The following is a 15,354-nucleotide window of genomic DNA, read 5'->3' as shown; positions in this document are numbered from 1 at the left end:
TGTGGCGCGCCACTATACTGGCACAAACTCCCGCTCCATCATGGTCCGTATAACCGCTCCCCCCGTCCCTACGCTTGCCAAGCCTCTGTAAGCCACAAACATCAACATGAAGAGAAAAAAAGATGAATGAAGGTAAACCCCCCCTCCCAATCACCCTGGACTGCCACAGACTCTCACTATGAGCTGGAGTGTAGTCAGAGCCGTGTTATGACTGGTGTGTGTTACACTGCAGCTCCATCTGGACATCCGTATAAAGCACTGTCGATTCAAAGGTCAACTCTGAGCCCTGCAGACAAGTGTTGCTAGCGGGTGTCTGGGCAGGGAAGGGTCGCCGGCTGGGATGATAGTGAGGTCTGATTGGGAATGCCAGGCTCAGACTGGTCTTCCTGGGTCTGTGTCTGCGTCTGGTGTCGTTCCCGACCGCCCCTCCCCCGCTCACAAGCTCATTGGCCCTTACTGTAGTCTGTTTTGGACACAATAAAAACAAACCTCACTGACACCAAAACGCCCTGGATAGGCATCAGTGTTTTAATTACTGCAGTAAACGCTACTGATGTTGGCATAACTGTAGATTATGTGAATGTTTCAAAAATATTTCAGCACTATTTGAAGCCTGGAAGACCCCATGTAATGACTTCTTTACATTCTTTCAGATTCATACTTTTTAATGATCTTATGAGAATTGATTATAAAACAAATTTTAACCTGGTAATTCCTTCATAAAATGATACATTAATTGTGTTTGTGGTCTAAATGTGAATCAGGAATAAATGCAATAGGCTAAATGTTATTTGCTAAGATTTTCTTTTTGGTTTACATATTGTGGCAGTACATCCTGCCAGTTGTTTAGTCAAAAACGTAAAAATGTGAAGGGAATAATAAGCTAATTTTATGTGAACATACAAACCATCAGGGTCTCTTATATGGAATTCCTTTACAAAGTAAAATGTAAAAGTTGTAATTGTGACAGTTAAGGTCATTGCACACTGAGTCCAAAATTTTCGTCTGAAATTTTTGCATGTTAAAAAATAAATACAACCTCACGTTGTGTCAATCACGTTTACACACTGCCTCCGAAACAATTCGGATCAGGTTCGATTTTCTGCGTTTTCGCATCCGTAGCATGCATTTTGATAGGAAAGGATGAGGAAAACGGAAAAATGCACGCAAAAATTTCAGACTCAGTGTGCAATGGCCTTTACAGTTGCAATTACGAGAAGTAGAGTAGCAATTAGGAGAAATAGTTATTTTTGAGAGGTGTGTCAGGGTTCTGTCGTGTCTGTCATGTGTTCCCGCCTCATGTTTCCTTATTTGGTTTGTTTCCTGTCCTTGTTAAATGTTATCATTAGTTAATTCTTATCCAGCCATGTTCGTCTCATTATCTATGATTTACCTGTGTATTTATAGTTCTGTCTGTTCAGTTGGATTTCGTCTGGTCTACTCGTTACTCCCCGGTGTTCCTGTCTGTGTTTTGCCCTGCCTTGTCTTGCCCTGCCTTGATGTTATTCAGTAAAGATTATTATTTGAAGTTATATCCTCGTCTGCGTGTTCCTGGTTCCTTCCTCGTGTGTGCACCGTGACAAGGTGAAGTCAAAATTACTAGTCACAATAACATGATATAACAGCAGAAATGAAAAAACAGTCAGCTTTGAGATATAAAATCACAAATACAAGATAACAGTAAAAACAAGAAATAAAATCTGTAGACAAGTCATTCTCCAGACATCATGAGGGCTGTGCTGTTGGGATTGCTTTTGAGTTGCCAGGTTATTACACATCATGCTATATTGCATTTAGCACATTTTGCATAATAAGGCTGCTTTTAGATGGTGAAATATGATGTCCTAAAGTGAATGTGGACCTGCGCTAATTTTACTGCAATATGTTCCACTCTGCAGTGCTATTTTTGTCAGATGTTGTTCATTATGGACTTGTTTCAGCATGACCTGGAGCTGTTTGGCGCTTTGCTGTGATTGATTACAGTGAGGCATTTTTTAAAATATTTGTTGGTCATTGCTGGCAAAATTTTGGCTAATAATTTTCCAATGTGCTGTTATATCTAGTGTAGGTTATTTCCACACCCTGAATTAATAGCAAGATGGAATATGCTGATCAGGCAAAGAGGGGATTACTTCAGTGTGCCATCTATTGAATGCGGAAGATGTTCTATGTCTTCACTTCCAGAGACACACCCTCCTGATCAGTGAAAGATGAACCTGATGCATGTGGCTTTTGAAACGAGAATCATGTTGGCTCAGGTTTGTGCTGAATTCAGTACCTCAGCCCAAATTTCATTCTCCGTTCACCGCAGAAGATGTGAAGCATTACTGCTGGTACTACTAGTTACTGACATCCTCACCATTAACAAACAAGTCAGATGGATTTCATTCAGTGCAGAACTCACAATGATGGGAAATGTCAACCTTGTGAACATTTAAGCAGATGTATTTTCATGTATACTGATACTGCTAAAAGCCTGATGTTGAAATTCAATATTCTGTTTTATCTAAATAAAATTGTTAATTGCTACAAGTGAATTAGAACAGTATAATGTACAGTCTTGAAATATAACAATATGAGGCTAAGTAAATAACAGAATTGTCTGTTTTTTTGGAGGTGCAGGAATGCAGAAATCCTTTGAGGTGTCAAACAGTGTCACTGTCAAAGCCATGGCGATGGACGATGCACAGAGGTGCAGGTGGGGCGAACAGGATGGCATCACTGCCTGACGCTTCAATGGCAGATGTCTGCTCCCTCTCCACACTCTCAGAGGGCAAACAAGTGAAATGTGAGCCCTGTCTGTCTGTGTGGTGCTTCCCTTGCTCTCGCCCCCTCATTTATTGGCTCTAAAAATACAAAGCTGTCACTTAAAATAGAGCAGACAAGTGAGCAACGGCTGGCCATCGCATGTCCGGGGGGACAGACGGACCCTCCATCCCCCCCAACCAACAGTATCTCCATACATTCTGTGTCTGTAAGAATGAAGCATTTGGCCAATAACCCCGCAGAGTGATCTCTGTTGTCACTGCTGTTTACTCTGCTCCAGAGCGGCAGAGTGCAGAGTTACTTTTCTCATGATGGAAGTCAGACGACTGTTCTTCTTTATTGCAGGGAGCAGACAGGGTCCCCTTCACTCAGCCGAGGGGTCTATTCAGGAGAAGTTGGCAGACGGGGAGTTGTTTTTGCAGTGGCGTATTGTTCAGTGTTGCTTCCATAAGGGCTGAAGATTCAATATTGTGGCAATGCTGAGTGGATTTGGACCAGCAGTGTTCTCCTGTCTGCCGTGCTGGATTCTAGTGCCTTTGTTTTGGTGCCAGGGCCTGGATCTCAGCCAGACCTTTTAATTACATCAGCCGTTTGATGTCTTGACATCTTTTTTTTAAATAGAAAGCTGGGTGGGATAAGGGTGCCTGAGAGTTTTTTTTTTTGTTTTGTTTTTTTGCGTAGCTTTTAGCGAAACATTTCATCTGAAAATGCGCTGCTGCCATGTCACAGCTGTTGTCAGTCTGGAATATTTATACCTTCAAACATCTTCATTTACATAAAAAGCAGTTCATCAGCTTTTACAACTGCCCCAACATCGGTGAGGTAATGTCTCGAGGCTCTCGAACAATTAAAACGCGGCCAATATGAAGCGAGCCAAAAGAATCAATCAAGAGTTAGCATTTCTTGACATATAGAAACCCTTTTTGGCAGCAGTGGCTCAACGTTTCAACCTGCCACATTGGCACGAGAAAAATCCTGACCAAACAGTTGTTTGAAATGTGACTTCTCGGACACCTGGGAAATCCTTTATTTTGCTCTCCTACAGCAACATGGGGTGCTGAAGTGTGTGGCCCTGTGCTCCTGTGGGAGCCCTGATGGGCCGTGGGGTCAAAGCTCCAGGATGTGCCTTCAGCAACTGATGTAAATTTATCATCCTATTTGAGCACTGTAAGTGAAGGTGGGGTGAATAGGGTAAATTCATCAGCCTCTTACAGAACCAGATGTCCAGGTTGCTGTGTGACAAAGTAGAAGCATGTGCGGCCGAGCAGCTACGTAGGACGGCCTCTGTGGCTGTTCTTGTGAAGGGCCTGTGAAAGCCATTTAGTCTTTTAGTGATGGAAGAACACCAGAGCAAATTACACATTTGTTTGCTTACAAGCTTTTGCCGTCCCTATTAGGATTCAGGAAGAATTACATAATACATGAGTGAGCTGACCAACAACACTTCTGCTGTGACACAAGCAGCAAATTATTTTTGATATTTTTAAATATATTCCAGAATATCCAAAAATTGCCAAAAATATAGTTTTTATAGATTATGAAGTACATTTACATAAATCTGTTTTCTGATGATTGTGGTTATAAATTATATTTCCTAATTTTTCTTTTATATACTTCCAATCCAAATTCATTTATATTGTCACAAATATTGAAAGATTGGACATGTATTTTAGTGTCACTTCAATTACAATATGTACAATAAGTGCAGCATTTGGCGATTTATGTGTTTAAAGGAAATATTTTTCAACAAATTGAACAAATATATTGACTTAATCCACACTGTTTACAAAATATATTTAGCATATATGTAAAATATATTTGGCCGGATATAATTTGGCCTGGGAATGCATGGGAATGCATAAAATGTATACACATTCCAAGTGAATATTCTTCTGACGTAATATTTGTCTATTTAGAAAGAAACTGCTCTTTATATAGAGGCTACGGTGAGTATGTTTCTATGTGGAATTAAATAATCCAGAGGTGAAGGGCAGAATCAAGCCCTGCCTGGCCCAGACTAGTTCTGTCCTGCTAATAAAAGATATCTCTTTTTAGTTCTGTATACTGATCTCTCCACACCGGCTTTAACCATCCCATTCACGGTTCACACTGCATTTGCCTCCTAATGTCTCCCAGCAGGCCTCCAGTCAAAGACAGTGATTCATAAAGTGATAGGTCTGTCTGCTGCCATGAGGACACAAGCTCTCAGGATTCTGCCTCTCTTTCTTTTCCACACCCTCCCCCCTAAACAGACACAGACTGCGTTAGACTGTCTGGTAACAGTCTATTTTACATGTTAGGGCAAAGCAAATTCTACAATAAAGCCTGCCCTAATATCAAGCAGTAGGAAAGGACGTCTCAGCCACATTAATGCAGGAGAGGCAGTAAATAAATCTTGTTTGTTTAGATGTACAAACTCAAACCAGTTATGCTTAATAACCTTCATACAACCTGTAAGGACTTGTAAACACCATAAACATTATTTTATCAGGTAAAGGTCATAAATAGTTTAAGCAAAACTCAGTTGGCTATCAGAGATATTTGTCCATTGCCCCAATTTTGCTCCATATGTAAACATATTTTTTTGCCATTCTAGTGGCTTATTCACTTTGATCCCCAGGTTATTTTTTAATATATATTTTTTTTTTTTTTCAATTCTCATATTTCATCTCAAGCATGTTTTTCATTGATACTGTTGTCTCCTTGTTAAACAAGTACACTCATTGTTGAAAAAGCTAAATTGTTCATTGAGGTGGAAATCACTTCATAACTGCGACAGTCATAATTTTGATTGATGTTATTTTTACACAAAATATTGACTATTTTTCATATTTTTAATGTTGGTTTTCATATTTAAATATTGAAAGTAAGGGAAAGCTACAAGAGTAAAACGATAAAATTTACACAAAAATAATTAAAAAAAAGCAGCAAAAATAAGTTTCCAACAACGTTTTAATGTGATCTTCATATAACAAAATGTTACAAATCAGTTTTAATAAAATGCACTCTGGGACATTAAAGTGGCCAAAGCTGAAGGAACACTCGTAAACGCGGTCACTGAGAAAGCAGCTGTGTGGTGAATTTCATGTCCCATTTTGTCAATGAAGTCATTTCATTGTGAGTTCAGGAGTTCTCCTCCAGATGTTTTGCTTTCAAATCACCGCATTAGTTCGGCATCAGCAGACGTCTTTCTTTGGAACTTCATTAGCATTTGTCAGCTCATGCTCCTCAGTTTATTTTCAGACTGTCTCCTTTGGCAAACATACGCTTAAATTGTTCATTTTAGCCTTTTCACCATGTTAGTGAAAAGTGCACCACTCATAGTCACTAACCATGTTTGTCTTCTCTTTGTTTGTTTTTTTTATTATTAGTGTCTCCAGAAGTTGTGCTGTAAAGCCCCTCCTTCACCTAGACCGGAGTATGATGTCGTGTGCATTGGACTGAGCGGTGCCGGCAAGACCAGCCTGCTATCTCGCTTGTGCAATGAGATCAGTGATGGCACGGTACCAACCGCAGGTAATATAACATTTCTCCGCAGCTTTATACTGCAGCATTTTTTCAACCAACAAAACATGCTCTTTAATGGGACAAAAATCAGAAGCAAATCACATATTTAGCCCTGAGTCCTAAAAAGACCTAATTGAAGCATTTACAAGTAATAAAACCCCCAACTCCCGTTTCGTGAACAAATCATTCCAAAAAATTGACTTAGCACACTATTTTTGCAATGCGTTTGCCTAAACCGCCACACTTGTACAGTGTTTCCCACAGGATTTTGTGAGACTTGTGGCGGCAGGTGACATCACATATTAATTTGCATATTTAGTTTGCAGTTTGCGTTCAGACAAGTTTTGGCACTTCATATCTGTTCTTCTCCATTCGAAATGGGTCTTTATTATGGCAGCGGCAAGTATGCAATATAATTTTAAAATGTGTATTATAAATGGATATATATCGCGTATAATTATATAAAATATAGCGGGTATTTTCCTATTTTTAAACAGGAGATTTAATCAAATAATACAGGATTATACATTATAAAATATGCTTAGAATAATACGAATATATTTTACATAAGTATTTTAAAATACAAATTTACACAATAATAAGAATAAATTTGTAAATAAAATGAATTTTATTTACAGCACACAATCACGTGACTGGCCACGTGAGCAGCGCGTTCTCAGGATCACAGAACTCACTCCTCCACTGTGAATAAATCGCCGTCCGAATCCATGAGTTTTATCACTGAGGTGACATGTAAATTCATTTTTACAGACGTCCATATGAGAAACTATTACCGTCCGAATTGGGCATTAGTGTGGGAAGCACTACTTGTACATATATCATATCTCTGTGCCAGTGCCTTTCTTCGTCACATCGCAACAATCGGAGTGTGATGTACACAGCACGGTAGACAATACACAAACCCGGAATCTGCATTCAATGATGATCGACCTTTGTCTTTGCCTACACCTTCCCAGCGCTCTGGAACATCTGCAAAATCTCTTCATTGTCACCATGTGCTTTCCAGCTTCTCTGAGTACTTAAAGCTGTTTTACGTTATTGCTGCAGGTCACCTCAAAGCCTCCTTTTAAACACTACGCTACTTTACCAAAGAAAGAGTGCACTTGCAGTTGAGATCCTTGGGCGTATATGTGTCTTTTTTGAGAACATCTGGGTTTTGACATACAGACTTTCTTCCTTGTGATAAGAGTGTTGATTTCATTAGAGCTCTTGGTGACAAGCTGGTGTATTCATGAATATCTTCTCCTCTCAAGATGGACGACATCACTTCCGTTTTTAATTACAGCACAAATGGTTCTTTTCACGAGAAGACACAATTGTGTCAAGCTTTCTTCGGCACATCGCAACAATCGGAGTGTGATGTACACAGCACGGTAGACAATACACAAACCCGGAATGTGCATCCAATGATGATCGACATTTGTCTTTGGAGCGAACACCTGTCTTGAGCTGTCTAGTGAAGCAGTAATTACAAGAAGTGTTATTTGGCAGCCTGTGGTGGAAATATGGTTAGATTAAGTTGAGAGAGTCACTAGCCTGCAAGAACAGGCCTAGATGGAGCTTCTCACCTGCTCATGACATGTTTACTCTCACCTGTGGAGCATTTGATGAAACTTGCCTTATGAAAATGAAGCTTTGAATTAATGTGGGCTTCGGAGGTTCAGTCACACGTTTTCAGTCGCGTTAATCAGTACCAAATGGCTACCCTGTTTGCCTCTGCACGCATTGGTGAGGCAATAAACACAAAAGACAATCACTTTGACATGACATCTGTTGTCTTAATGTCAATCAGAAACCTCATGCCCATTGCCCAAGTTGAAAAAGTGGCAGTATCTTTTGATGATTATTATTATAGGTTAAAAACTGTTTGCATGTAGCAGAAACTTATGGAAGACCGTTTCCGCCACTGAATAAAAAAGGTAATTGCGACTTTTAACTCACAATTCTGACTTTTTTTTGCAATTGCGAGTTTACATCTCATCATATGAACTCGCAATTCTGACTTTTTTCTCAGAATTGTGAGATATTAACTCACAATTGCGAGTTATAAAGTCAGAATTGCGAGAAATAAAGATAGAATTGCGAGCTATAAACAAATAAATTCTGACTTTTTTTCTCGCAATTGCGAGTTTGGATTTCACAATTCTGTTTTTTCTTAGAATTGCCTGATACAAACTCGCAGTTCTGACTTTTTTTTTTCTCAATATAAAAATATAAACTCAATATAACATATTTCAATATCAACTCATCAGTTTGTATCTCGCAATTCTGACATCATTTCTCACAATTGTGACTTTATATCTCATAATTCTGAGAAAAAATGTCAGGATTGCGAGATTAAAAAGTCGCTATTACCTTTTTTTATTCAGTGGCAGAAAACATAGAAACCACTCATATACATGTCTGGATTTAGTCCCATGTTCACAAATGTCATTGTGTTATTATCAATGCAACTTCATATCATTTGAAACTTTAATCAATTGAAATTGTAACATGAGCATGTTTTCTTCCACAGGTTTCAGCATCAAGGCAGTGCCATTCGAAAATGCGATACTGAATGTGAAGGAACTAGGAGGTACAGTAATAAGAACAGATTTTGATTCATCATCTCTTCTCCAAGCACTAGGAAGAAGACTGTTGCCATGCTAATCCAGTAGTCTCTGGGACAGATCTCTTAGTTTAGCTACCTGAACTCTAAGAAGAGGCGCTTACCTCAGTGTCTTCTACTTCCCAGTAAAACCACAGCTGCACAGAGGGTTTAAAGAGTAAGACATTACAACTCAGTCAAGTTTAGTAGGCGATAGCTAAGCAAATAATTATTGTCTCTTTTGGCAGAAGGGCTTGCAAACAGGGAAAGCCGGGAAGTAACAAGTTGATGCCTGTTATAGCAACACATGTGTCTGCAGTTTTCTGTTTGTGGCGTTCATAGACTAAACAAATATGCTTTGACCAACTAGCATATTTTGTGGTGTCACACTGCAAAATAATCCTATTCTTGTTCAGTGTTTTGTCTAGTTTTATTAAAATATCAAAATCCCCCCCCCCCCCCCCCCCCCCCCCCCCCCCCCCGTTTTACATATCTAACTAATCTGACAGGACAGTTCATTTGGGCTGGATATGAGGCCACAGGTATAATGTTGGAAGATGCTTGTTGTTGTAGGACTGCTGAAGAGAAAGAGGTCTGTGGAGAGTGAAATAAATCAGAGCCTGACTCTGTTTATGAGAATGTTAGGGGAGCTGCTCTTTGAAGTGATTTATGTGTTTTGTGTGATGCGGGGGACATTACAGGTGCACTCTGTATCATGACAAGTGGCCCTACCAGCACAACAGAATCAAGAGCCCACTTAAAGAAAAACAACAGGGATAGAGAACACAGTAAACCAAGGGGAGGCCTGACTAAATCTGAAATGCATATGGAGGGCTGTGAAATGAAGCTACTCCAGTAGGTGATGTCAGAGCCTCCAGGGATGTTTTTAATGGATTGCGGCCTCTAGTGTTTTTTAAGATGAGGCTGATGTATCACCTGGAGCAGGACACATCTGCTCTGATTGAAAGTTTGCAGAGTACCTGAAAGGGAATGCAGCTGTATAAGTTTTCCTAAAACCAAAATGCGTTCTTGTCTTAGGACGACTTTGACTAACTTTTTTGATCCAATTCAAATGTTGATTACTTTATTTAACTAATATATCAGATATATGGCAAATTTTCTCAAGGAAATAAACACTCTTAAATGATGTAAAATACACGAAAGAGTTGACACTACATTCCAATCATTTTTAAGGTTAAAATTAACTGATTTGTATACAAACACTTCAGTTACACTCAATTAAGTTTTTATAATAATAAAGTTATAATACTAACTTTACAATTACATAATTATATTTCTACTTGAATTTGTTTTTTGAAATATAAACATTTAAATGGTGGCTGTAATACACTTGACAAGTTTTTTTCAAACATAAAATAAATATTGAAGAACAGTAAAAGTTAGAATGAATATGTTGTATGGTGCATATATTTAGCAAAGTGCTCCTCTATAGACCCTTTTTCTGTTAGTAAACATTGTGACGTTTTTCTGTGGGCGGAGCTTAGCTGGAGGTAGAAATATTCCACTGACCGCTTCACTAACGCTAGCTATGAAGTCTGTTAGCTTGTTTTTTAATAATAACTGGAGAAACTCACCATGTCTATCTAGTCATGAATATGTATTTCAGTTTCAAAGCAGGCAACTATTTTTACAATTAATCACAACAATGTATATACAACTACATATGATTAAGCATATAAATCGTCAGTTTGTTGTTTTACACACATGCACACAGACATTATTGCATACACGACCTAGTGAGATGCATAAGAAATCTTTAGACGCGCCCATAACAACAAAAGACAATACCTTATTTAACCTTTTCTGATTAGAAATGTCTTTGCTACTGAACTTTGAAATATTGTCCTATCTCATCAAACCGTACATCAATGGAAAGCTTTTTTTATTCAGATTTCAGATGATGTATAAATCTCTGTTTCCAAAAATTTAGCCTTATGACAGGTTTTGTGGTCCAGGGTCACTTATGACTTTCCTTTTTTTATTTTGAAATATAGACAATCATCTCTGCCTTTCTTGATGCACTTTAAGCACTTTAGCAACTCTAGTGACTAGGTAGCTTACTCAAATTAAGGGCCCTGATGAATGTCATCTGCTGGTCTGCTGGACTGCACTTGAATTTAAGCAGCAAGAAAAAGGAAATTTGATTTAATATTACAACATCTTTTAGAGATGTTTGGGTGAAATTAAGATATTTTTAATTTGTACATACTCATTTCTCTTATTTTTACATTTAGATTAGATGTGCTGTCATCTAACACTCAATTAAAGTTAGTTTTAAAACACTAATTTATTAATCTCACAATGAATATCCATTTTTCGTATGTATAGACATACGACAGTATAGAATAGACTATGTATAGACAAAAACAGTATAGAATACGGCCATAACATTAAATTAAATTTTATATTGGTGCATCTTTTCAGTTCATAAGTAAGCGTGCCTGTGGACAGTTTGCATTGACAATAATTTTTATGTTCTTCAAGTGTTCGTTCTGTAGACTGGATTGTGTATATATAGTTTTCAAAGTAAACTAGGTTCAGTTAGCGGCTACTGTACCTTCATTCAACCAGTGCTTCCGAAGACTGAAACATCCCATTGGGCCTGGCAGAGAGATTTACTCAACCTAAACTACATCTGCGATGCTCACTTAGTAGTTACAGAGCGGAAAAGGCAGAGGAGGCTGACTAAGACTGTGTGTTTCCGCTACTAAATTGAGTAATGCATTTTTTAACACCCTCTCCCATGTGTCCTCAAAGCTTACAATTGTCAAGCCCTTCCAGATCCGGGAAAACCATATTCTAACTCTGTATCAGATTCTCTGTATCTTGCACCTTCTCTTTGTTGTAAATGTACAGTTTTTATTTATTTTTATTGTTTTATTTATAGCAGTGTGCAGTGTTTATCAAGCATCAGTGTTATAAATATACACTACCGTTCAAACGTTTTAAAAGCTGGTTTGGTGGTCAAGAAATGTCCTTTTATTATAAATAGATCAATTATGTGGATGTGATTATTAAAAACATTATTAAAAACATCACTTTTGACCAATTTATTGCATTGTTGCTTGCGAGTAATAATATTAATTTCTTTCAAAACAATCGTACTGAACCCAAACTGTATATTACAACAGCACAAGTGACAAAATGAAACCATCATGATCTACTTTTTTTGACTGCTTTTTGTTAGACATCTCAAGTTGCTAAAACCTTGTCTTTTGAGGCATAAAAGTCTCAGTTCTAGTATGTAATAGTTTATTTACAGCTATGGAAGCCTGTTTTCTACATTATTTTTTAAACCATGATCTCCATATGCAGGAGAGTCTCATGCTTGAAAAGCTTAGGCTTCTTGTATTATCAGTAAAGCTCCTTTCTAAACTGTTAAATGTATATGGTCAGCATTCAAAATTAAAACTTAACTTTATTTCCTCCATAATTCTTTAATTGTCAATTTAGAAAGTCTGGCATTAAAGAAGATACGATTTTCTCGCTGGGAGTGTTTGTATCCATCCTGTAAATATGATCAATTTGACACGACTTAGACTGGAGCATGAGAATGAACAAATCTCTAAAGATTGGTGCTGTATAAACTGTGGAATGACAGGATGGATGAATGCGAATGTGAGAAAGTTCTGAATGTGAGCTGTGAGCATTTGCAATAGTGACATATCGGCAGTTTGTCATACAGCTCGTGGCATGAAGGCTGTCGTCCTGCTGCGGTTAACAAACTGCCTCCCTCATCCGTGTAATAATCTGCCCTGATGGCAAGAGGCAGTCCGTGTCTGTTACCCTTTTGACACAAAGGCCAGCAATGCCCTGTGTGTGTGTTAGCAGTATGTCCGTTAGGTGTGAAGCATGACTGGCACAGTGAAGAGGCATCTGTTAATGGAGTCTGTGAATGTGCCCTCTCCAGTGACAATGACGTCAAAGGAGATTAGACGTGACTTTATGTGTGATGATAGCCCTTGCTGTGAATGTCAGACAATGTTATTCATTTCCATATAACTTCATTTTTAGGCACAGACCAAACAGTGTCCTGATTTTTTTTTGTTTTTTTCTAAACTCTTAATGTCAAATGACTGAATCAGCATGCGTATTTCAGCGTGTGAGTAGTTATAACAGCCATCTGTGTTAACACCCTGGTTGTACTTGAGTATCTTACAATAAGGTGACTACTTAGATTTGGAAAGCATGAATTTTCATACCATCTGGATATTAAAATAAATTAATAAAAATATATACTATTTTGTCATTCGGCCAACTCGTATGTTAGTTTAAGGTGTTAATTGAGTTAAAGTGGAAGTGAAGCGGTCAGTCAAGTTTACATTATTTAGTAAATTGATTTCCACTTTAATTACAAAAAATATGTAACAAACACGATTAATGTAACCGTTTTAAAGAAAAAAAGTGATGTTTTGTTATTGCTGTTGGAGCACGGGCACCAACATCTTGCAGTACCACCGTGTGTGACTTCACGGGGTTGGTTTGCTCTGTTGGCCAGTTAATAAGCATTTCTTTACTTTTTGAACACACACGTTATTTTAACACACAAATGTTTTGGTTTTCACCATAATTTGGATGAATATTTAACATATACAATATCTATATCAATATCACCTCATCTATATGACGAGGTTTTGATCATTATATTCCAAAAGTTATAATTAGCTCAGAATATTATGTTAATGGCTGTTTTGAGAGTATCCATGCAAGCGTGATTTGTTTCCGACCCGCTCTTCATCCCAAACCAGAGCAGGTTCACGACTTCTTCCACTTGTAATGGCAGTACTACTCAATCACCTCGCCGTATCGGCTAAAATGCATAAGCATTTGCACTTATTATGGGCTCAACAGTCCTTTCAAGTTTGTCTTCCTCCATTTAAACAAGCGTGTGTTCAAAAATTCAAGAAATGTTTAAGTGGAAGTCAATTTATTAAATAATGTAAACTTCACTGATTGCTTCATTTCCACTGAATAAATATTCTCATAGGTCTTCTGTAATACCTTGTGTAATACCTAATTTACTCTGAGATCGCCATGAAAATAGCCTTGATGCTGGCATGACTTTAAAAAGTGAATAAATAAATAAATGAAGAGTTTGGTTCCAAAATTTTTAATGTTATTATAACCTAAAGATGCTACACTCTTAAAAATAAAGGTGCTTAAAAGGTTCTTCACAGCGATGCCATAGAAGACCCATTTTTGGTTCCACAAAGAACCATTCAGTCAAAGGTTCTTTAAAGAAGAATCTCTTTCTTACCTTTTTATACTCGGAAGAACCTTCTTTCGCCACAAATAACCTTTTGTGAAACAGAACGTTTCTTCAGATGTTAAAGGTTCTTTATGGAACCATTTAGACAAAATGGTTCTTCTATGGCATCGTGAAGCACCTTTATTTCTTTAGAGTGTATGTGAAAGTTTGAAACAGAAAATAGCGGTTTTCATCTTGCCACTTTCTTGGTAAAGAAAACACAATTTTATTCAAATGAATAAATGGATTTATAGCATTTTTGAACCAAACTCTTCCTATATAGGTGCTCTGTAACAGTCATCATTCTTTTTATTTTTATGCACTTGAGAGGCTTCCCAAGTGATGCGCACTCGCTCAAAGTCTGAAGTTTTCAGAAGGATGTTTCAAATTCAGATATCTGATTTAGATTTAGGGTTGTATAAAGTTGGTTGGCTATTCTCTTTGTTCTGAACTTTTGGGGAAGTCTCACCGCTGCTGAAATACTTTTGTATTTGCATTCTTTCTAGTTTGATACAATTTTTAAATTCCAGTTATGTACTGTAAGCATAGCAGTTTGGGTGAAATGTTACTTTAAAAAAAGGAAAAAACTACTTTTAGTTTATCCCTTCTTTGCTTTGACGTCAGCAGTTGATCTGTATGAGCTCATCAGGGTTTCAGGATCATGTTCTCCTGCATGATTTGAGATCCAAAGAGCATCTTGTGCTTCAGTGGAAGCAAGAACATCTGACTGGAAAAAAATCTATTAATAGTGCTAATATTTGTTCTTTGTTTATACCATAACTTTTCACCAAATCATAAAAAAAATTTTGGACTACATTATACTCTTTTTGAGGGATCCTGCCAGGGTTGAGTTGCTCCTGCCAAACCAAACCAAACCAAATTAGTCTGTATAGTCAGGGGATTTGTCCATCATTTTTAAGTATTGGAGCTGCAACTTAATGATCGTAGTTAGCAATGACAAATCTAGCTGTTTGGTTTTTCCATGATTGTGATATGTGGCGACTGTTATTCTATCGTTACTCTATTTCCACAAAATTCCATTCAATTTATGACACAAACGATTATGAGACTATAATGGTGATGACGTCAGGGATGCTGATGTGTCTTGCATTTGCCGAGGGAAAGTCAAATTCTGCAGACTTCTGGACCAGCTGGAGAGCAGATGATGAGTCGAGTTTATAAGGATCATGACTGAGTAGCTTTA

At 37.8% G+C, this 15,354-nt stretch overlaps 1 protein-coding gene across 2 annotated transcripts in view; it reads left to right on the top strand.

Moving 5' to 3' along the window:
• LOC306870714 (ADP-ribosylation factor-like protein 15) overlaps positions 1 to 15,354 on the top strand; it is a 110,631-nt gene that overhangs the window by 33,358 nt on the left and 61,919 nt on the right. Inside the window, exons 3-4 of one of the 2 annotated variants that reach the window (XM_079418142.1) lie at positions 6,138 to 6,282; positions 8,810 to 8,869. In XM_079418142.1, the coding sequence (XP_079274268.1) occupies positions 6,138 to 6,282; positions 8,810 to 8,869 (205 nt within the window). The remainder of the gene's footprint in view (positions 1 to 6,137; positions 6,283 to 8,809; positions 8,870 to 15,354) is intronic. The other variant, XM_079418143.1, reaches the window with a different exon arrangement.

The sequence above is a fragment of the Barbus barbus genome (genome assembly GCF_936440315.1).
Source record: "Barbus barbus genome assembly, chromosome: 6".
Classification (NCBI taxonomy): domain Eukaryota; kingdom Metazoa; phylum Chordata; class Actinopteri; order Cypriniformes; family Cyprinidae; genus Barbus; species Barbus barbus.
Note: the sequence above shows the minus strand (reverse complement) of the source record. Positions and strands in the feature narration are given on the sequence as shown.